Consider the following 25,131-nt stretch of genomic DNA (forward strand, 5'->3'; position numbering starts at 1 on the left):
ACTAATTTCATACGCAAGACATGCGTAGAACTCACCAGAAGGATGAAACTTGACTGGTAATATGATTAAAAATGAAACGTTCACTAGCAGCAGCGTCATTAACCAAGTGGTTGTAAAAACTCGTGCAATATACTAGCCTTAGGGTAATAATTTGATACGTCAGACATGTGTAGGACTCACCAGACGGATTTAATTTGACTGACTGGTAATATGATCGGAAATGAAACGTTCACCAGCAGCAGGGTCATTAACCAAGTGGTTGTAAAAACTCTTCCAATATACTAGGGCAAGACTTACCAGTATGGTTTGATTTAAAACAGTTGGAAGACCAAATACCATAAAATTAAACATTATATTGACATGTCAATTTTGTTAACACAAAAGACTGGATATTCATATAATATATATGCGTTCTTAGCCCTTTATATATATTTATTCATATACAGGCTTTAACATATATAATAGGAAACTATGACTATATCATATATTTTATTCAAACTCAAATATTAGATGAGATTCATATAATAAAAATCAATAAAGTTAGTGTCACTGGGGATCTAGTTATATAAAGTGTACATGCAAGTACAGCATGGAGATATGCATCAAATTAGGAAATTATATGTAAAATTTTATATTTTTTTGAGATTTCGTAAACTAAGGTAGATTTACTGTATACCGCTATCCTAGATTGTACAATATCAGTACACAATAAGTTTAGTACTTTGCCTAAATTTCAAAATTTGTACACAGATTTGCAATCTATGTGTAAGACTGATTACTTGTGTAAAGAAGACAATTCATTGCATTATACAAAGTATTTAAACAAAATAAAATATATTTGTTTTTAGAATTAATTCAAGGGAAGAATAATAAAATCTAAGACTTATAATAAATAATATTTTATACTTGAATGATCCGTGAAATTTTCGTATTTTCCTTGTAGCATGAAAACCAGTTTGTTGATACCATATATGTGTGTAATATTAATAATACTTTGGATCATCAACATTAAATACATTCTCTAGGTTCTTGCTTTTATTGTAAACGATGTCGATTACTTTGTCAGAATGTTTTATTTCTTTTTCAATGATAGGCAATTCAAAACAGTAAAACAAATGTCATGTGCTATAATTTGAGATTAGTACAAATATGAGTAAAGAAAATACGAGAATATAAATTGTTATTATGGTTAATTAATATAATTAAAAGTGTTTCCAAGATTTTTTTACACTTTACACTTCTAATATAGTTAACTGCCTGTATTTTGGCTTAATTACAATGAACTGAATATAAAATTGTTTCATCACAGAGATGCTAAATAACTAACTTGTAAACATAAGTTTATAATTGTGTGTGACATCATTCATATAAATATATAACGGCATTAGATAAAAAAGACGTTTTCTTCTTTTTTCTTCAAGTTTAAATACATATCTACTAACTGTTTATGCTCTTACTAAATAGCGTGGAGAAGATAAGGGTAACTCATACACATGAAATATAAAGACATTTCATCAATAAGAATGCAGAGTATATTTCATGGTCACCATTTTGAATGCATGTATATCTTTGTATTGATCTACGTTTTTGAAACATCTGTGTAGGCTGGTGGAGGAGAATTGTATGAATAGCCAGTAAATCCAGGCGCAGAGAGGGTATTAGCAGTATCATTTCCGGTTTGTTGTGACGGATAACCAGTTGGTTGAACTGGATAGTTTCCTGTTGGTTGAGTTGGATAACTGCCTGGTGGTGGTGCATAATTTCCATTCGGTTGTGATGGATACGATGCATTCGGGGACTGGTATTGAGCCATTGTTACTAAAATGTTTAAATAAGAAAATGTAAATCATTTAAATGCAAAATTTTCAATCGTTAACTATCTTAGTTTACAACACAACTGTGAGATAATTATCAATAAAAGTAAAGGAATTTTAGTCCGAAACAGTCAATTTGATGTTAACAGTATCTAAATAGTCGAAACATTGAACTATTGAATCATGTTCAACTTTTCGTTTTGGATTAGTCTTATAAATTCACTGAAAAAAAGGAAGATGACGAAATATTTTATTGCTTAAGTCTTTTAAGAGCTGTTCAGATCAAAATGACAATTTAGATCCAAATTGGTTTACTCTAGGTTAACTATAGCGAATTAATTATGACAAGACCTACAGCAGAAAAAAATGCATTTTTGAACAAGAACATTATTTGGGTATCTATGGTTTTCTATGGTAGAACATGCAAATTGTTTTGCTATATGTTAAATGCTGTCCTTTTAAAAATCTATTTTAAATTAATCAAATTAATAAAACTTTGTTTTTTTTTTAAATACGATCTTTATTGCACTTTTCTTTGCTGTTGTGACAAATTACTCGACCTACAGCAGTTGGCCGAATATCCCTGTGTATTAGTCACTGGATAACCAGGGAATTTATTCAGTGAATTCCTATTTATAGATAGTTAGTTTTAGAGTTCATGGTTATTACATGTATACATTTGCAAAACAAAATTGTTCCATGAATACGGAAAGTGTACAGTATTGTCCGGTTCTGTTTCTTAAGATTAAAACTTTATGATCATTGACCTTAACCTTATCGATGAAAACCGTTAAACATTTTACAGCTGGTTGATCAATTGTCCGGATTAATTTATACGTTTTATTTATTCTCACGAACAACTTAAATTTAAGTTAAAAATTATATGTGGTAAGTTTCGACATTGTAATTGAAAATTCATTTGATTAAGTGTGCATAAATGTGTTTGGAGACAAAATTCTGTACATTTTCACGAAGCATGCTGTTTTGGCTTATTACCACGTGTTTAGATATAGATATATTGTCAACTTTTGCTAAAAAAAATTCTATACATGAAAATATATTATATGTAGCTATTCATGATCATATGAATCTTTTTACATCATTTAAAAATTTGCTGTTTTTAGCATTGATATATTTGTTAATTTGGTATGTGTTTAAAAAAAAAATTATTTCTGAAAACTGCATAAGCGTCTATGCCTTTTTGTTTATAATTTGATAAATGAGTACTTTTATGAATTGAATATATTAAGACAGTTAGGAAGAGATTTATATCATTATACATAGTATCATGTATTTTATAGCCCAGTACTAAAGTTTTAAAATTAAAAATATGTGACCCAATTTTGATTTTGCTTACAAGTACATATATTTTCTTCCAAAATTCATGAAAGAATTGACATTTGAGAAAAAAGTGTTCGTAATCTTCAGTCAAGTTACACAAGTCACACATACGTGTTTCTTGTATGTGCCATTGTAGTAATAATTGTTTATATGGGAGGATGTAATGGAGTAATTTCCATCTTAACATTTTATATTTGTTATTAATTAAATAGGTAAAAGTAAATTGTAGCACATTATTTATTGGAGTGATTGATTCTAGATTGAAGATGTTTGTCCATTTGGAGAATCCTATTGGTCTCTCATCATTTTTGTTATTTAAATGGTTATATATATCTTTGGACGACATATTTTCAATTAATTCTGTTTTTTTGTTAACAGTCAAGGACAAGTTTAATTTTGTTTTTACAAAAGTTTTCAAAGATTTGTCAGATTTTAGTGTACTTACCCATTCTTTCGGAATACAATTTTTCAGTTTTAAAAGTTCAGAGATCCAATTAGTTTTTGAGGTTAGTTTCTCCAATATAACTTTTTGTGATACGTGCCCTCTTTGATCAATTATATCATTAATGAAAATAATACCATCTTTTATCCAATTTAGGTAAACTAAACATTTTCCTTTAAATTTTATATTTTTATTACCCCACAACATTTGCTGTCTAATATTTCTAAAAATTATGATTGGTGTATTACTTGTTGGTGTATTATTTGCTTTGTACCAGCTCTTTAATATGTTCAAGTAAAATGAGGTAAGTACATTACTTAAATTAGGTAATGATTTTATGTTGTCTGGCATCATATGAAATATAAGGTTGTTTTACCAAATTTATTGAAATAATATGTTGGAATGACTTTCCAATTAGCAAATTCCTTTGCCGTTAATCGTTTAATCCATGAAATTTGTAATGCATTTAAGACGTAATCAATGTCTGTCATTTTCAGACCTCCATTTGTGTAAGCTAGTATTAATTTTGTTGACTGTTTCATTGTTTTGTCAATATTTAATTTGTCACATTCACTTTTATTTAATCCAAAGTAGACACCTAAACTTTTAATTGGGTCTTTGCTCCAGTGTATAATTTCAATTTTTTCTTTACAATGTTTAAGTCTACCTAACCATATACCTTCTGTTTTAGATTTATTCAGTTTTAAACCAGAAAGTGTTCCAAATATTTCTATTAGGTTCAATGCTTGGTATATTTCATTTTTTGAACTGAGAAAGAGTTTTGTGTCATCAGCCAATTGGGAAATTTTTAAACTATGTGTTTTTTCATCAAGTTTAATTTGAAATCCTTTAATGTTTAAATCTTGTCTTACTCTACATGCCAGGATTTCAACTGCTATTACAAAAATAAGAGAACTTAACGGACATCCTTGTTTTATACCACTGTGAAGACTATATGTTTCTGAGATCCAGCTGTTATTAGACAGGCATCCTTTAGTATCATTATATAACGTTTTAACCCATTTTGAAAAGGAATGTGGTATTCCAAATTTTAGTAGAGATTCATACATGAAGGGCCATTCTAAAGAATCAAAGGCTTTGGAAAAGTCTATGAACAATAAAACCCCATCTATATTAAATTTTTCTGAGTAGTCTATTATATCTTGAATCTGGCGAATGTTAAAACCTATGTACCGATTTTTTATATATCCATTCTGATCACTATGAATAATTTTGGACAACACCACCTTTGCGCTAAGGCATAGGCCATAAGCTTAGTGTCTACATTTAATAAAGTGATTGGCCTGTAAATATCTAATGATAGTGGATCATTTTTTTTTATATAGTAAGGAGATAACATCTATTTTTTGGAGAGTTGTCATTTCTTCTTTTTCATAACATGTATTAAATACTTTCACTGCAGATTCTTTTAAGTATGACCAAAATGTGCGACAAAATTCTACACTTAAACCATCTAATCCAGGGGATTTATTCAGTTTCATTTTAAATATAGCATTTGTACATTCTTCTAATGTTAGGTTGCCGCCCAATAGTTCACTATCATTATTGGATAGTGAGTGATCTATCTTTGTTTGACTTATATAATTTTTTATTTCTGAAGGGTCCGGTTTAGTACTTTTATACAAATTTTGGTAGTAGTTTTTTTCCAAGAATAAGAATATCTGATGCGTCTGTAACAATATTGCCTTGGTCATTTCTAAGGGCGGAAATAGTTTTCTTGGTTTGTCTTGATTTTTCAAGACCCAAAAAATATTTTGTGTTTTTTCCCCTACTTCTGCCCATCTGACTCGGGATCTGATTTGTGCATCTCTAGTTTCTTTTATATATAAGTTTTGTAAATTGTTTTCTACATTATTTATTTCTATTTTAAAATGTTGAGAATTACTTGATTTTTCATACAAGAATTTTAACTTATTTTCTAAATGTTTAATTTCATTTTTACTTTCAGCAGCCTTTTGTTTGCAGTATGCAATGGTTACCTCCCTTACTTCAGTTTTGAAAATATCCCAAGTAACTCAAGTTATTAATTAATAAAACTTATTACACATCGATTTGATAAAAAAAAAAAACAATTTATATTATATTTTGACCAAACAAAAAAATGGTTTATCATAAAATATGGCTGCTCTTACTTCCGGTTCCTGGGTTCATAACTTGTCCAGCTGATCTTCGTCCTCTGCATGTGTAACATAAAATAACTCCGACGATAACAGAAATTATCACAATGCCACCAATTACACATCCTATTATAATGCCTATGGTTCTATAGTCTGAAAAAGAAATAGTTTAAGACTTTACCATTTAGTTCTACATGTGTTAAACACACTGGTAATCTGCTTGTAACTGTCTTTAAATAATGTGTGACCAAATACTATTTTAAACTTTCCTCTCAACATTCAAAAGCATGAACATGCTGGTAAAGTTTTAATTAATGATAAAAATATTTTATCAATGTGTTATCAAGGCGGGTGCGGGCGTTGGTAGGCTTACCGTTAGGAATATGATACCAAAATAAGTTTTTATCCGTGGATTTGTTCAACTATCAAAACCTACATGATAAATCAAAAATAAGAATGTCATTATAATGTAAAAATGTTAGCACTTCAAAGTTACAGAAGCTTAGTAAGCAAGATGACAATACAATAGCGCCATACATAGAGTTACACTCGATAGGTTTGTACCCCATTTACATGGATGTGTTTTTTTCCTGTGCATGAAATAAGATATGATATACAAATATAGCCTTTGTATGAGGTCGATACAAGGATATATTGAACTGATAGAAGTATATTGACTGATAACAAAGTCAAAGGTCGATATACTTCTTTGGGTCGATATATCCTGTATTGACCTCATACAAAGGCTACATTTGTTATATTATTAAAATTTCCGATAATATTTGTATTGATTTTGTTGGAATTTTTTAGATATCATATTGTCTCCTTTATAATAACAAAATATTAGTAAACTGTTGTTATTTCAATTGCTTTTTTTTGTTATTTATTTGTCATCTTATGTATTTGAAGATTTTTTCCGTCAAATAATCGATCACAGATATCATTTGTTTCAAAACGTTTAAGATCGTTTAACAATATCCTGAAATTCATTACATGACGTCACAAAGTATATCGCTTTTTAGATTTCTAAAAATATCCGTGCAATATGCTTTTTGCTGTGCAATATGCTTATAGCTATCCGCCGTTTTCTCTCTGCCTTCGAAAATATACTTTGACATGTGACTATCCCTAAACGAATCAAATTTGTTAAAATATACGAATAATTTATATGACAAAATACAAAGTACGAAATATGACCAGAGAATGATAAAATTTGATAAAATGAGAACAAATACAATACATCATGCAATTAAGGTGGTACCTAACACTACAGGGAGATAACTCGGTAAAATCAGCTTAACGTTTTAATTACATTGTGTTGTAAAGGCAACATTAAGCTTCTCAATGAACAAAATTGGTGTTTGTCAAACTACTATATCAACAGTGTCATTTTTCTGACAAAACGGTTGGTTAAAAATTTTTGAAATTTTTATATTTTTGTTTAAGGGTCAAAGTTAATACTTTGTCAAAATTTTATGAAGATTAAACGAGCCAAATTCATTGAAGTGAAAGTGTTGGGTACCACCTTAAATTAAGTTTTTCTGCTGATCATAAAAATATACCTAAGTTATTCAATTCTATAACATTTTTGACAGGTAACAACTGGATAAGTTTGTCTGTAGTTTTGATTTCTCCAAAAATAATAACAAGGAATACAATACGGTATATAATTTGGAACGCGTTGATCAAAAACTTTTTTCTTAGTGACCTTGATGTATGGACCTCGAAATCAAAACAGATCATCATCTCATCATATGTGACCATTTATGCATGTTTGATTCCAGTTTAAAACGATTGCATGGTTATTATCTAGAAACCTCTTTTCTATAATAAGGTCAGTATACTTTTAGAAACTATGATATTAATCTTAGAAGCTTTGAAACGACTGCATGGTTATTATGTAGAAACCTATTTTCTATTATAAGGTCAGTTTATTCTTAGAAAGTATGATAATAACATTAGAAACAATGATATCAAAATCAAAATAGTATTGATAAAGACAATGTTTAGAATTACGTTTCAACAAAGGAAAGTTCCTTTAGATAGATTATGCTCTAATGATTAACTTACAATTGTAGGTCATAACAGCTTCAATTTGCAGTTTCACTTGAACATTCTGAAGATTATTGGGTTTTTTAGAAGTTAAATAAATATACATAAATTCATCTTGTTCTCCACAATATTTCGTTGTTGGTTTGTCATTACATGTATATGTCTAAAATATAAATAAACAAAATCAATAAACAAATAAAAACAAACACAACCACCAACCTATCCTCATCTCCATAGAAAAAAGAAAAAAGAAATCAATTTCAGTTATTTTAACTTGATGGTTCGTGGCATTCCCTCTTAAATGTGAAAACATGGGAGTACAACAAATTCACATCTTAAAACAAAAAAAAAAACATGTTGCGTGTACACTACTTCAACCCAAAATCAATCTTGTTATAGATCGAGTTAATGCCAGCTATATGTATATTTTGTCTTTATCGTTGTAACATTCTGTAGAACTGTACAATTTATATGTTTCTTTATCATCGAAATTTTCACTTTCATGTTCCCCTAAGTTTTGTTTAGTGGGGTTCGTGAAGGTCAGACTTTAGCTTTAAATGTTTATAGTTTTGTATACTGTTGTTTGATTGTTTTTTTTGCCATGGAATTGTCAGTTTGTTTTCGACAATCAGTTTGAATATCCCTTTTATATCTTTCTACTCCCTCTCTTTTCTAGACGACCCAATACTTAAAACGTTTGATAATTTGTTGTTTTCTTCAGATTCACAATCGTTGAAATGTTAATTTGGTATTTCAAGTCAGTACATTAATAAAAAAAAAACGAAAGAAAACAATAATACAAAAGAGCTCTCAAAGCTAGCTATATAAAACATCAGCATATATTTACACAAAGCACTATACAAATTGAAACATACAGGCATCTGCTTTATACAAAACAAATAAATACTGAAATATTAATGAATTATAAAGGCAACAGTAATATGCCACTGTTTTATAGTCATCATTTAATTAAGCGAAACAAATCCATGTTACAAACAAAAACCGAGCGAAACACATCACCAATAAGCGGAAAATAACGGAACAACAGAAACACTGAACTGCAACAAAAAACATTAATGCTAACATAAATAGACACAGACTATTAGATAGCAACTACCATGATATTCCTGACTAGATACAAAAAAGTAAAAGAACGAAAAAAAAAACGAATTTCGGAGAAAATACAAAACAAAAGTAGTCTATAAATTGTTTCCAAAGTTGTGTCCAATCAACAAACATGGCCGTCATAGCTATAAATAGAACACAGGGGTTAAATATAGTTTTTGGCTTTATCTCAAAAACTATAGTAGTTGGAGCAAAAGTTACAGAGTTAAAGTGATGAATAAGTCAAAATGTAACGTTTATGAAATTTTCAGACCAATTGGACCAACCATTGTAGGATTACGGTCTGTAATGGATTATTTTTATGAAATTTTACTGTTTTTGATTACTATCTTTTAATATCAAAATATTTAGACAAAAACATTAAATGTCAAAAATGCTCAGCTAAGAAGGATCTACAAATGAGTCAATTAACTCCTAAAGCCGTAGTCAAACCTTACCGGATAGCTTGAACGGACGCCGAACGGATGGAAAAGGTTTCTGTTATTATCCATTTGGAGTCAATTGGTGTACTGAAAAACAACGGACGCGTAACGAATGAGTAACGAACACACACAGAATATGATACGTACAAGAAATGGAAACGTACCGGACAGAAAGGATGTCGAACTTACATTCAACTGACGAGTTCTGCATAAAACGAACACATAACGGAAGCGTACCGGATAAACCGGATGACAAGATGCGCGGAAAATTAAAGGCGGCAATAATTTAACATGTAGATCACAAGCATGTGACCTTAAAATGATTGAAAAGTTTCCGTGTAACTGGTTTTAGATTATAGCTCTGGTCACACCTTACCGGATAGTTCGAAAAGACGTACGGAAAGGATAAAAAAAGGTTCCGTTGACATCTGTAATACGTCCGTTAAGGTAGCAATACACAGTTAGGAGTTTAGTTTCACATTTTGGCCCCTGTGGATTTTTCAAATAGGAAAGTTATTGTGTAATAAAATTCATTTTTAGACAGCTGAGTGCTAATTTAGCCTTCACAGATGGTTTATAAGAGCATCAAGATTATTTTTTACATGTTTTATGGGCTGTTTTCTGTTTGTCAATCCGTATTTTCATAGCTAGACCGGCAATCGCTCCAGAAATTAATGTAATGTTTACAAACACTTTTTTCTACACGAAGTTTTTGACGCAATTTTCCAAAAAAAATGAAACGAAAGACATATGATTTTCATTTGATTTGCTGAATGATATATGTACACAGTTTCCGAAAAGGTATTATTTCAAGCGATTGAAATTCTACTTTTAGTCAAATTTTGGGGAAATATTTGACATTTCCCCCCCCCCCCCCCTTTTAACAAATAAATGCAGATTATTGCCATGGATACACCCAAAAGAAATTATATTTTACAATTTTATATACTGGATATAAACTCTATGGAAGATTCTGATACATACATATGCCCATATATGACACAAACAGTAAGCTTGATATTGCAAGAAAGCAATGAAAAGGGGATGGTAAAATTTATAAGAGCAAATTTTAATATTTTTTCCTAACTGATCCTAACTGTTTATTGCTACCTAAACGTACGGTAGAAGTCTGTTGGTGAGTTGGTCTAATTGATGTAGAACGGACAAGTAACGGCTACAAAATGGAAACGAAACGGACGACTTACGGACGTCAAAAGGACACTTCATTCGTTTGACAACCGTTCGAAGTTTTGACAGACAGAACGGATGCCGACGGATAAAACGAACTCTGAACGGATATGATACGGATATGGACGGATTGAAAACAAGTTATCCGATCGGTGTCCGTTTGCGCTATCCGGATAAGACGTGCCAGAGAATTTATTCTTTAAAATACTTCAAAAGGGGAAGGGTGAAAAAAAAGAGGAAATAAAATGTCAGAAAAAAGCTGTTAGATAGTGAAAACTTACTCCAAGATCCAGCATGAAAAAATAACATTCATGACACTCAATAAATCTGATAAATAGCATTTCTGACGCGAAATTTAAAATTGGCATTTACATTCGGTACGTATCCGTTTTATCCGTTATCATCCCAGTCATGTCCGTTTCGAATCCGTTTTAGCCGTTAAACGTATTGTAGAAGTCCGTTGGTGAATTGGTCTACCGGACCTCCAACGGATTATAAAGGCCAAATTAAGAATACAACCAGATGCTCCGCAGGGCGTAGCTTTATACGACCGCAGAGGTTGAACCCTGAACGGTTAGGGCAAGTATGGACACAACATTCAAGCTGGATTCAGCTCTAAATTTGGATTGTGATTAAATAGTTGACACAGCATAGGTTTCTGACACAGAATGAATGTGTTCTAATGAACTTAAAATTTTTGTTTCTCTTAGAGCAATTCACTATGCTGTTGAATATTAATCCTCTCAAAAAAATGTTTGAACAAATTTTCTTTTTTATTTATGAAATTTCAAATGAGAAAAATTGAACCCAATTTTTTTAATCACATCCCCCTTTCCCTTATTCCAAAACTAATCTCAATTAAAATTTCTAATGGAGTTTGCAACAATAACTACTCATTTAAATACATCATAAAATATTAAGATGTAAAAAAACTGCTTGTTATCACTGAATGGTAAAGATTATTTTAATTTATCAGTTGGTAGTAAAAAGTGAATATACATTGTATATTGTATATAACAAAGATTTAAGTTGATTCTGGACAAAGAAAGATAACTCCAATTAAAAAAAAATCTTGCTATTGTACAATATTTTACAATTAGATATTTCTTGCTTACTATTCTGGACAAAGAAAGATAACTCTAATTAAAAAAAAATTTGATATTTCACAATATTGTGCAATTAGATATTTCTTGCCATTGCGCAATACTGTGCAATTGAAAAGACTTGCTATTCCACAATACTTAATATAATAATTTTAGATCCTGATTTGGACCAACTTGAAAACTGGGCCCATAATAAAAAATCTAAGTACATTTTTGGATTCAGCATATCAAAGAACTTCAAGATTTCAATTTTTGTTAAAATCAGACTAAGTTTAATTTTGGACCCTTTGGACTTTAGTGTAGACCAATTTGAAAACAGGACCAAAAATGAAGAATCTACATACACAGTTAGATTTGGTATATCAAAGAACCCCATTTATTCAATTTTTGATGAAATCAAACAAAGTTTAATTTTGGACCCCGATTTGGACCAACTTGAAAACTGGGCCAATAATCAAGAATCTAAGTACATTTTTAGATTCAGCATATCAAAGAACCTAACTGATTCATTTTTTGTCAAAATCAAACTAAGTTTAATTTTGGACCCTTTGGACCTTAATGTAGACCAATTTGAAAACGGGACCAAAAGTTAAGAATCTACATACACAGTCATGACAGTTAGATTCAGCATATCAAAGAACCCCAATTATTCAATTTTGATGAAATCAAACAAAAGTTTGATTTTGGACCCTTTGGGCCCCTTATTATGTTGGGACCAAAACTCCCAAAATCAAACCCAACCTTTCTTTTATGGTCATAAACCTTATGTTTAAATTTCATAGATTTCTATTTACTTATACTTACGTTATGGTGCGAAAACCAAGAAAAATGCTTATTTGGGTCCCTTTTTGGCCCCTAATTCCTAAACTGTTGGGACCTAAACTCCCAAAATCAATACCAACCTTCCTTTTGTAGTCATTAACATTGTGTTTAAATTTCATTGATTTCTATTTACTTAAACTAATGTTATTGTGCGAAAACCAAGAATAATGCTTATTTGGGCCCTTTTTTGGCCCCTAATTCCTAAACTGTTGAGACCAAAACTCCCAAAATCAATCCCAACCGTTCTTTTGTGGTCATAAACCTTGTGTCAAAATTTCATAGATTTCTATTAACTTAAACTAAAGTTATAGTGCGAAAACCAAGAAAATGCTTATTTGGGCCCTTTTTGGCCCCTAATTCCTAAAATGTTGGGACCAAAACTCCCAAAATCAATACCAACCTTCCTTTTGTGGTCATAAACCTTGTGTTAAAATTTCATAGATTTCCATTCACTTTTACTAAAGTTAGAGTGCGAAAACTAAAAGTATTCGGACGCCGGACGACGACGACGACGACGACGACGACGACGACGACGCCGACGCCAACGTGATAGCAATATACGACGAAATTTTTTTCAAAATTTGCGGTCGTATAAAAACGGAAACGGAACGGACGAGTACCGTCGACAACGGCGCATACCGGACGTGCAATGTACACTCCATCCGTTGGACGTCCGTTCAAAGTTTTGAACATTGCTTAAAATTCTCTATCAGACAGACCGGACGTCGACTGATGAAACGGACGCTGAACGGACATAAAACGAATATAGATGAACATCTAACAGTTAGAACAGACGTCTGACGAACATGAACAAAAACAGTAATCCGTTCGGCGTCAGTTCGCGCTATCAAATAAGGTGTGACCGCGGCTTTAAGGGTGGTAAAGTTTATAAGAGCAAATTTTAATATTTTTTCCTAACTGTTTATTGCTACCTAAACGTACGGTAGAAGTATGTTGGTGAGTTGGTCTAACGGATGTAGAACGGACAAGTAACGGCTACAAAATGGAAACGAAACGGACGACTTACGAACGTCAAAAGGACAAACTTAAGTTTTTTTTTACATTTTTTTCGTGCAAATCTCTTTCTTGTTGAAAAATCTTCTCTAATATTACTGGGCATAATACCATATTTTAACTTAACGTTCCTTAGGGTGTTAAGTTTGTAAATTGTATCCAAAGTGTTGATCCATTATCAACCATTTTGGCTTATATTTCAAAAACTGCAGCAGTTAGAGCAAAAATGACAGGAAGTGAAATTGATTAATGGGCCATAATATATCTGTTATGACAATTGCAAACAAGGTCGACAACCGATTTGTTGGGTTACTGTTGGAAATAATTTATTTTTTATTAAATGTTACTGTTTTTGTTATTACCTTTACAATTGTAATAGATAGAAAGTATACATGGCAATAAATGTTCATCTAAGTAGCAGTACATCTTTAGAATTTTTAAGAATCCACATCTGATTAAAACCACTCTATAAATAAAATCTCATCTCAATATTTGTGAAGGTCATCTTTTACTGTAGAAAAGAATAGTAATTGTCACTCAGGAGATATTTTTTTTGTAACAAATGAAATCGGAGTAGTTTTAATCACATAAATACCTTCAATGGTAAATCACCATAACTCTCCTTGTACGTTAACTCTACCGCACAATCAGGGTCTTCGTACACTAACGGTGTTATGCATATTTTATATTCATTCATATAGCCGCTATCTTTTCCATTAAAGGACATGTAATCACACCAGTCTAAATCTTTTTTTCCATAGTATTCAGCAATGAAAGATTCATCATCGTTGACATTCTCAAGGGTCACAGAACAGTCCTCACCAAATCTATCTGAATGACAAAGATGTACAAAATGTACATGATTTGTTTTAACCTTTCTTTTCTATAAATAATGCAAAGCAGAAGTTTATTTTAGTTGCTAATAATTTGAATTTCCATTCCTAGAAATGTAATCGAGACAAAATGAGTCTCCTCTTAATGAAATAAGTGATGTAATAAATTTCATTTCTTTTAGACGAGAGGCGCATGCATCTTTTCAATTTCTATTACAAATTTGTCTTCATTGTCTAGCGAATATGATATTGACAAATACTTCTGGTTGAATAAACATTAAAAGCAGAAACAGACTGTGCAAAATGTGAACTCTAATTAATGACCAGAACTTAAACACAGAAATCTTACATATTTGCACACTGGTTCCACATACTGCTACAATAACATTGAGTAGATATATAATAGTTGTAATTCGGAGTTTCATCGTATGATCTAAAAGAAACATAATATAATATTCTTGAAATACATTTAGCAAGGAGTTTTGATTAAACGCAATGTACAAACATATAGGGCTACAACAGTCACCATTGTGTTATAATCTTAATCACAGTAAAACACAAAGGAAGAATACATAATTGTTAAGCTGAGCGAAGCTGCATACGACCGCAGAGTTATGACCTTAATCCTCAAAATCAATCCAAACCTTCCTTTTGTGGTTATAAACCTTGTGTTTAAATTTCATGGATTTGTATTAATTTAAACTAATAAAAGTTATTGTCCGGAAACTAACCGTCTTCGGACGACGACGACCTGATACCAGTATACGACCGTTAACATTTTTTGCAGTCGTAAAAAAACATAAAAAGACATAAAGACAATCACAAAGCACATTAAGAAAAAAAATCGAACGACAAAGATACAAAAAATCACTATCTCATTTAACACAATGATGGAAAGTATAAGTACCGAGCCACGTCAAATGGATATTGCAATAAATAGACTTTACAGTGAAAAGTAATAATTTAAATAGATAAATAAAAGAACACTTATATACTCAACGTCAGTACATATAACCTATACTTCAAGGGAATCGTGTATCATTTGTAACACGGAAGTTGATACGAAAAATTTATCAACAAGGTCTCACGATGAACATTCAAGCAAATACAAAAATCCAAACAAACAAATAAAAACGAGACGTTCTTTGACATAACTTTTGTTCATCAACTTTTTGCTCAGACACTGGTGACGTTTTAAATAATCTGAGTCACATCTGCTCCATGTTTTTGGAGTATTTTAAATGTTTACTCCATTTTTTTTATTTATATGGACAAGAGAACTAATGACTGAGTTTTGATTGAGCCTGACTGTCCTTAGTCAAGAAGTTCGTGTATGGTTGCCTCTAGTTGCGCATTAATGTTTAAGGAGGAAATGTGTCATGATAGATCGGTTATTGTCTCATTCAAGATTGTACTTGGTTTTTTTTTTATCATTTATCTTTATGTCTACTTTTATTCAAACGTTAAACTTAAAAGATTGACGAAAGATATCAGGGGGACAGTCAAACTCATAAATAGAAAAATAAACTGACAACGCCATGGCTAAAAATGAAAAATACAAACAGACAAACAATAGTACACATGACACAACATAGAAAACTTAAGAATAAGCAACACGAACTCCACCAAAAAATAGGGGAGATCTCAGGTGCTCCTGAAGGGTAAGCAGATCCTGCTCCACGTGTGGCACCCGTCGTGTTGCTTATGTGATAACAAATCCGGTAAATTGTCTTAATTCGGTAGGTCACATTCATGAAAGAGAAGGGGATTGTATTTACGACGTAGGAAAAATATCCGATATCATTTGTGAAACGGTTATTCCATTACGGTCAACAAACTCGTGATGGCGTCCGTAAAATTTACGAAGGGATGATTTCAACTTCACCATTTGGAACTCTTGAGCAGCAACCCTCTATCAAAAACATCATGATAGAAAATGCAAGCACGGGAATATCGTATCAATTGGGAGATATATACCCCGTATGCAGGTGCTGATGGAATGTTGCTACTTAGAAATGGAAAGTTCACAATTGCAAAGCTGAAATTATCTCTTTATCGTAAAGTTTTGTTTTCAACCGACCCTCATTGTCAATTTCTAGATGTAAGTCAAGATATGAGGCCGACTTAACTGTATCTGTAGTATCCTTTATCTCTAGTTCGGTTGGATAGATGCGTTCAACATAGTCACCAAACTTTGAATTATTTAGTGAAAGAACATCATCTATATCATGTATATAGCGGAAAGTAGAGTTAAAGAATATTGCTAACTTCTTATCTTTCTTTTTAAGACGGTCCTGTATGAAGTCAGCCTCATAATAATAAAGAAACAAGTCGACAAGAAGAGGGGCACAATTTGTTTTTAATGTATGTTAACCAGTTGTACGTGTTCTTCAAAATAAACGACAAGGCAAGATGCTTTCCAGAGAAATACAAGATATGCAGTAAATGGGAATAATCGCGTGACAAACATATGAGATCAATGAGAGTTGAAAACCAAAACAATTTAAGGGTTATTATCAACCTTTTTCTTAAGATTAATACATCCATATAAACGTATTTGCGGTGGACTCCTTAAATTTGGTACATTTGCGGTTCACATCGTTAATAAACATATGTACCTTTTAGAAGCTGTCGATCGAGTCTTCAGTTGTAAGTAAAAATTACCATATTAAAACAAAATACACTAAGAATTTAATATATAAGTAGCTTTATTTCACATATCAAACCGTGTCTGTCTATGTATTTGATAAACATAGGATAAATATTAATACTTTTCCTCGTTCTTTTAATCAGTGGTTATCTTTGACTTCACAATAATACTTATTACTGTTATCTATTTTAATTTTAATTAATCTTAATTTAAAAATATACATCTGTATTTATTTATAGTGGATTGGGAAACAAGTTATTATATTAATCCCTTTCCACTTTGCGGGTGCGAGTGCTGCCTTGTACTGACATTAGCCTGCTCTTTTTTCGAAATCTACAAGGGTGTCGTTAACGTGAAAGAGATGTGGCTCTCTTTTAAGACAGGTCAACCATTAATCGTCCCCTTCCGACGGACTTTCATCGTTTCGTCGGGACCATACTCGCATACGTTCACATAAACGATGTACGCGCAAAATAGTCGCGTAGTCGTTGATCGTTTATCGTTGAGACGTGTAAACGATAAATTTGTTTCTGCATCTGTCGTTTAAATAATTACGAGCACGTGTTGTTTTTGCAAAGTCCTGGTTATTTATTTCCCGCACTTTTACCTGTTTGTTTACAGTGCGTTAGTGTAATCTATTTCTGTCGATAAAGTTTATTAAACGATGTATTTGTTTCTATAGCAGCTTAACGTTTACTAAACGATAGTCATCGATGACAAAATTTCGGATTAGAAACAAATGCACTCACACTGTATGTATGGAGAATGTATATGTTTTTATTACTTTGTATACAGTTACTGACTGATTCTGTTTAGTCTTTCTAGATATTTCAACATTACTTAATAGAACCATACTTTTTTGTATATATAATTAGCTTGAATGAATTTTCAAATAATAAATTTATGAAACTCTTAAGATTCAGAGTAGAATAACTGGTTTTTGACACCTCAGACAGAAAAATCGTCCTTACAATAGAACACGTGCTATTTATATTTATCTGTTTATTTTTATCTATATTTAGCCCTCGATCGCTAGCCAATCACCAATCCGCGAAGGGCATGTCATGGGTATATTTAGATGATACTGATCCCAAATCTCCAATTTCACGTAAAGTGTTTTGTTTCCTATGTGTTTTTATAATTTTGTAGTGTTACTATTTCTTTTAAATCAAATTTGAAAGTTTGAAGCATGAATTTGGCTGCTAAATATGATCAAATCATATATACGTTTATTTTCTTCTTCTTCTTCCTTAAAAGTACAGGGTTCCCTACATGGGAGTATTATCGTGTTGTTATTTTCATTGTAGAATCTTAAAACAATGATATATAAACTGGAGAATAAATACAAAATGGTGTTTTGTTGTGCTGATCCTATAACAACATTGTTTAAATGATATACTATACTTTACTTCTACATACCCGTTACAGAATGATAAACTAGTAAACACAGGTAAATGATCAATACACACACAACTGATTAAAGTATGGAACACCAAGGGTGGCTATATTATTTGCTTTCTACGTAATGTAAGAGAATGATTTTCTCCTTCTTTATGATTTATTGTCTTGTCTTGTATTCAAGAGTTCGTGTCATTGTCAGTGCGATTTTATAATTGCTGCATGACTTTCTTTTTAACCATTTCATTTTGTTTATTGATTCGTTCTAGTGATACAATGACTTTCTTATATTTTTTGAATTATAATAAATTGTGTTATAGACATTAGATGACACAATAGTACGACGCAATGGTAGATATTCTATAAGTTTCCTAATTGTGAATTTGAATGTAAATCATGCGATATTTTATTCAGGAATTATTTTTTTGTTAATTTACAGTTCGAATCAATAAAGTAAAAAATTGAGTTACAACTTAACTGCATTTCTCTATAGTCCAGCTACTCACTCTCTTTTTCATTATGTAAAGTAATTAAAACTAAATGTTCAAATAAAATGCCGTTTATGTATTTTTAAAGTTATATTAAGCTGTCAAACCGATTTGACTCAGATTCTCAGATTCGACTTATAACAAAGTCATACTAAAACGTATCCCAATAAACAAAAGTCGTAAAAAAATGCATAACTCGAAATTATGTATTAGCATTTCGTGTGTATTTTAGTCTATATGCCATCTTATTAACCACCGAGTTTACCTTTCGAAGATTGACGACGGTTATATAGCCCGATATAAACATAAATTTAACATATACATCAGATAAGATAAGAAAACTTTATTTTGATTCTGCACAAGTACAAATATACAACACGAGCTCTAAGGAGCTTTTGACCGAATATAAAAACATTTAAATAACATAAAAACAGTATAATTTGACATATAAAACAACCTGTAATACAAAGTTGAATCTCACATGTACATAGCATGCAACAAAATAAGCAACAAATAGAATGAAGAAAACATGCTAGACCAGAGCAACCAAAAGAAACATAAATAATACTAATTCGTGCAATTGAATTTTTCAATGTCTGTTTTATTTTATTATAGATTAAAACAAAATGTTAATAATCGTTTTTACTTGTATAAGAATCAGATTATTGTGTATCGAATTAGTCAAATGGTTCCCTAATTTAACTTTCAATTTTACTAGCTAAACGTCTAGTTCATTTTTTTTTCTCATAATAACTGGCATTGATGGTGTCTAACCAATAAGATAATCATTTACTAAGAAGGTAAACATGATTCACATTCATTCTTAACAATTATACGTATTATATAATTTTTTTTAAACAGACGGACGAACAACAAGCTTGCTTAAAGTGATGACGGGCTGATCTGAAAATCTGCGATTGAGTAATGTAATTTCCAACTTATATATAACTATTTTGAACTTGGCTATAATCTTATGAGTGAACATTCAAGAGTTTTTACAGGAAAACTAATTATTGAAAGATTTCAAGTCGTTCGAAATTCATAAAAATAGGGCACTTGAAAGAAAACAAGAATGTCGTGTAGCTCTCATTGAAGCACACACGAACACTTTTTTATTCTATTTTACCAAGTGTCCTAAATCAAATGGAAACTTGGCCCTCCATAATATTTATTGCTTATTTCGAAATATCACGCAAGAGTGTTAATTTACATAAGTATATTGCCCACAAACTAAATATACTTTATATGTTAAAAAAGTACAGTAATTTAAGGATGTGTAAATGAACACAGTTTTGACACACAGCAACGATACACGTGACAATTTTATCACATATTTATAATTACCGTCGTCAATCTTCAAAAGGTCACCTCGATGGTTAATTACATGGCATATAGACTAAAATACACACGAAACGCTAATACATAATTTCGAGTTAGACATTTTTTTCAGTCTTTTTTGTTTATTTGGATATACGTTTAAAGATGCGATAAAAAATCTGTTTAAGCGCATGAATTTCACGATAGCCTAGCCAGGAGATTTCTAGCTAGGCTTATGGGATAACATAATCTAACATGTTCTTTTTGTATATTTATCAAGTATATCCTGAAAGAAAACACAATGTTAATGTATTTCCACAGATTTTTTCACATAACTGTGCTTTGGCTCTTTTTGTATTTGGCCATATGAAGTTTTCGAAAGCGTTTGTTTATTTAAAAGTAATTAATTTATTTTTACTTTTGGCTTAGGTTTTAAAATAAATATCAATTCATGTGGTAGAAATAAACGCACAGTAAATAACTTATAATTTTTACAGTATGATAATAGCATTAAATTTACGTGAATCCTATAGCTCTGGAATGACAGATCAGAAAAATTCTAAATACATGTATGATGTAGATCGATCTCCTTCCGTCTCTTATTTTAGCAACTGTAGAAAGTTTCGAGCATACTCAACTTATGGTATAATATATGCAAATAGTAATTTAATTAAATCTGAGTGCTGAAGTCTTGTAACTCTGCAAAGTGAGCCAAGAATTTATCAAAATCGAAAGGAGGCTTCAATATATCACCCCACCCCATCCCCATAAAAAAAGAAGAAAAACGCATAAAGTTTTATGGAAATCAATCCAAGCAGTTTGGAGTAAATGCGCAAAAAATTTCAATATGGATCAGGAGTGCCACTCCGAAGTGTAAAAAAAATCGAAAAAGGATTTTTTATTTCCATCCTAATGTTGCAAAAGAATTTTATTGACATTGTTAGAGCACTTTTGAAATTTTGGACGAAAGAGGAATGTACACGCGGACTGATGGGTTACGATACTATGTTTCGTTACGTCTAAGACGAGCATTTAATACCACACTTTTCATTATATACACAAACGAGATTTTTATATGTATCCAGTTTTTCTGATCTGTTATTCCAGAGTTATATGACTATGACTATCAGATTTTCTGATCTGTCATTCCAGAGTTATAAAAAGATAACCGTCCGATTTTCTGATCTGTCATTTCAGATTTATAAAAAGATAACCGTCCGATTTTCTGATCTGTCATTTCAGATTTATAAAAAGATAACCGTCCGATTTTCTGATCTGTCATTTCAGAGTTATAGGAAGATAACCGCCCGATTTTCTGATCTGTCATTCCAGAGTTATAGGAAGATAACCGCCCGATTTTCTTATCTGTCATACCAGAGTTATAGGAAGATAATCGCCCGATTTTCTGATTTGTCATTTTAGAGTTATAGGAAGATAACCGCCTGATTTTCTGATCTGTCATTCCAAAGTTATAGGGCGAAGACCGTCAGACTTTCTGATTTCTCATTCCAGAGTTATATGACCATGGTACGACGTTTCAATTGTCGTAACTACAGTCCTGTCCCCTTTATACCGAATATGACCAAACGAATTAGACTTGTTATACCGGGTTTGTACTAACACGAGCAACACGACGGATGCCACAATTGGAGCAGGATCTGCCTTCCCTTCCTGAGCACGTGAGATCACCCCCAATTTTTGATGGGGTTCATGTTGCTTAATCTTTAGTTTTCTATGTTGTGTTTCTTGTACTATGGTTATAGTGTGTCTTTCTATGTTGTGAGGATACACTTTTGTTTCAGATAAGGATGAATGTTGGTACCTATTACAACGTTTAAACTCGCTCCAATTGTTTCCACCTGTCCTAAGTCAGGAACCAGACGTTCAGTGGTTGTCGTTTGTTGATATGGGTCATACGTGTTTCTCGTTTCTCATTTTTTTAATATAGATTAGATCGTTGGTTTTCCATTTGAATGGTTTTACACTAGTCTTTTTTGTCGTTTCTACAGTCCCGACCCCTTTGTCCCGAATGTGACCTACGAATTTAGATTTGTTACCGAGTTTTTACTTATATGAGGGTGCCACATGTGGAGTATGAATTGCTTACCCTTCCGGAGCACCTAAGATCACTCCAAGTTTTTGGTGGGGTTGGTGTTGCCAAGTCTTTAGTTTTCTATGTTGTGTTTTGTGTACTGTTGTTTTTCATTTGTCCTTTTGTAGTCATGGCGTTGTCAGTTTATTTTTGACTTATGCGTTTGAATGTCAATTTGGTATCTTGCAACTCTCTTTTATAAAGACACTATGAAATAATGCTACTAAACGTAACATAGACTACGGGTATGGCTTCACACATATTGCAAACGAATATTTAAAACAAAATTTAATACTGCTAATATAAAACAAAATTAAAACAGAATGATTCAGGAAGAGTCTTTGGTGCAAAGTAGTTATCTTAGTAAGAGACAGGAACTAGTTAAACAATATACACCCTCCTTTCTTCAGGAAGGCATAATAGTTCAATCACATCATATCTGTTTACCTTGGTTGATGCTTCTTATATATATTCTTGTATCAATTATAATTTACTTTGTATTACATATTATCAATTAAGTATGTTGTTGCTGTCTGTGTGATTGATAGCGATCCTTCAGTCGATAATAAATCAATGTTCTGTCATCACAAAACCTCGCGCTCAGTCCGGTTCACTGAAATAAAAGCAATATAAACATAATGCATTTATTAAAACTTATGTTCGTACCAATATGCACATTTTATTACTGGAACATTTATTCTTTAAACCAAAGCATACCAGATAATAACTTAAAAAAATCTCTATCGTTTGTAGTCTCTATTGCTACCTGATGAAAGATTATCATACATTTTCTCGTTTTTTTGCAATGCTGACATAGTATCAACGGAAGAGCACTTATGAAACCAGTTGGCTGATACGCCATAGAAAAAGGGGAGGGTGGGGTTATTATACAAAGCATTTTCCATATCGGGCCTGGAACGAAATTTCAAACTTTAAACATGAATTGACAATACATATATATTACCTGAAAACTTTTTTGTTTACTTCCTATTTTTTTTCTTGTATGTTCAAGTCAGTCGGGCGAGCGGTCGGTTGTAAAAACAAACAATGTTTTTGAAACTGCAATGCAAACTTGCACACATATCTAAATTTTGAAGTTGCTGTTATGGTATTGTTTCTTCTTTCTTCAGAATTGAAAACTTAAGTCATTCTCAGCAAAATTTACAAAAGACGGTTCATATTCGGTGTGATCAACTTCTTCTACAATCTCTATCCACATCATTGAAACTTGTTTACTTACAAATTTCTTTTTATTATGCCCCACCTACGATAGTAGAGGGGCATTATGTTTTCTGGTATGTGCGTCCGTTCGTCCGTCCTTTCGTTCGTCTGCCCGTTCGTTTGTCCTTCCGTCTGTCCCGCTTCAGGTTTTTGTTCAAGGTAGTTTTTGATGACGTAGAAGTCAAATCAAATTGAAACTTAGTACACATGTTCCCTACGATATGATCTTTCTAATTTTAGTATTAAATTAGAGTTTATATCCAAATTTCACGGTTCAAACTTAACATAGAAAATGTTAGTGCGAGTGGGGCGTCCGTGTACTTTGGACACATTCTTGTTTATTATTGTCATAAAGAATGTTTTTGTTATTCTAATCTAGTCTAGTCTTGTTACTTTGCTGGGGTTTTTTTTCTGATATATTTTTCTCTCATTATAGAAATGTGTATATGCGTTTTTGTTATTGTCATCAAGACATTTTTTGTTCTTTGCTATTCTAATCTAGTCTAGTCTTGTTACTTTGCTGTTTTTTTTCGGATATATTTTTCTCTTATTATAGAAATGTGTATATACGTTTTTTGATTGAGTTAAGCCTTCCAATTGATATTTTATAGTATGTTTTTCTATGTTGTGATGTTATACTATTGTTTTAGAAAAGGTAGAAGGTTTGGTACCATTTAAACATTTAATCCTGCTGCAAATGTTTGCACCTGTTTTAAGTCAGGAATCTGATGTACAGTAGTTGACGTCTGTTTATATAGTTCATACGTGTTTCTCGTTTCTCGCTTTTATATAGATTAGACCGTCGGTTCTCCCATTTGAAACGTTTTACATTAATTAGTTTATAGCTTGCTGTTCGGTGTGAGCCAAGGCTCCGTGTTGAAGGCCGTAACTTGACCTATAATGGTTTACTTTTATATATTGTTATTTGGATGGAGAGTTGTCTCATTGGCACTCATACCACATCTTCTTATATCTATGATATTTTATTATTAAATTTGTTCAAGTATCAAACCCCTTATAAGGCATCAACCAATGTATTCCTTAAGCAGAGCTCTTGGTCTCGGGTTGATGTGATAATGAAATCTCCATTAATATATTCACCTGGAGTTAACACTTGTCCTGGTGATCTTTTTCTTTTACAGGTCATAAATATAATGACTCCAGTAACTATACATATAAATACAAATCCACCAATTACTCCACCAACAACCGCCGCAACAAAGGAATTATCTGGAAAAGTTAATAATACGACGTCCTTCAAACGCTTTGAATACACAACCATGGTAAAAAGCCTATTTTCTTAAATAAAGTAAGATTATTAATTAAATGTAATTATATCGGGCGAACCTTGAATCCTGCAAAACAGGTTTGTTTTCAAATGCTTCACTTAAAAAATAAAGTATTACAATCGTCGACAAAAGTGGAACAAGTTACAAAAAAAATATATGTCTTATTTGTTTTTTAGTTTTCATGTGAGAAACTAACAATTTGATAGATCATTTAGTCTATATCTTACCCCTTTCCAAACACTCTCTTTCATTTCTCCTCTTTCAATTCAAAATCCCGGTTTACACTTTTTTCGTTTTTGTTTATTCGGCTCACGCGCATAGTATAATAGTATGTTCTTTTCATCTTAGTGTTAGGTATCGGCTTTGCTAATTGTTTTAACAC

At 31.7% G+C, this 25,131-nt stretch overlaps 1 protein-coding gene across 1 annotated transcript; it reads right to left on the reverse strand.

Annotated features, from left to right (window-relative positions):
• Positions 1-472: 472 nt before the first annotated feature.
• Positions 473-18,523, reverse strand: LOC139500306 (uncharacterized). Its single transcript, XM_071289053.1, has 6 exons — positions 18,364-18,523; positions 14,644-14,727; positions 14,057-14,292; positions 7,806-7,950; positions 5,751-5,888; positions 473-1,818 (listed from the first exon to the last, which is right to left on the reverse strand). Exons 2-6 carry the CDS (start codon positions 14,717-14,719, stop codon positions 1,580-1,582), a joined length of 834 nt encoding a protein of 277 aa, XP_071145154.1. The 5' UTR covers positions 14,720-14,727; positions 18,364-18,523; the 3' UTR covers positions 473-1,579.
• Positions 18,524-25,131: the final 6,608 nt, after the last annotated feature.

This window comes from Mytilus edulis, chromosome 1, assembly GCF_963676685.1.
Source record: "Mytilus edulis chromosome 1, xbMytEdul2.2, whole genome shotgun sequence".
NCBI classification, from domain to species: domain Eukaryota; kingdom Metazoa; phylum Mollusca; class Bivalvia; order Mytilida; family Mytilidae; genus Mytilus; species Mytilus edulis.

Coding starts and splice junctions, on each gene's coding strand:
- LOC139500306 (XM_071289053.1), bottom strand. CDS start 14,719: ATGAAACTCCGAATTACAACTATTATATATCTACTCAATGTTATTGTA. Junction 7,951..14,056: donor ATGGTGATTTACCATTGAAG/GTATTTATGTGA, acceptor TTTATATTTTAG/ACATATACATGTAATGACAA. Junction 5,889..7,805: donor AGCTGTTATGACCTACAATT/GTAAGTTAATCA, acceptor TTTCTTTTTCAG/ACTATAGAACCATAGGCATT.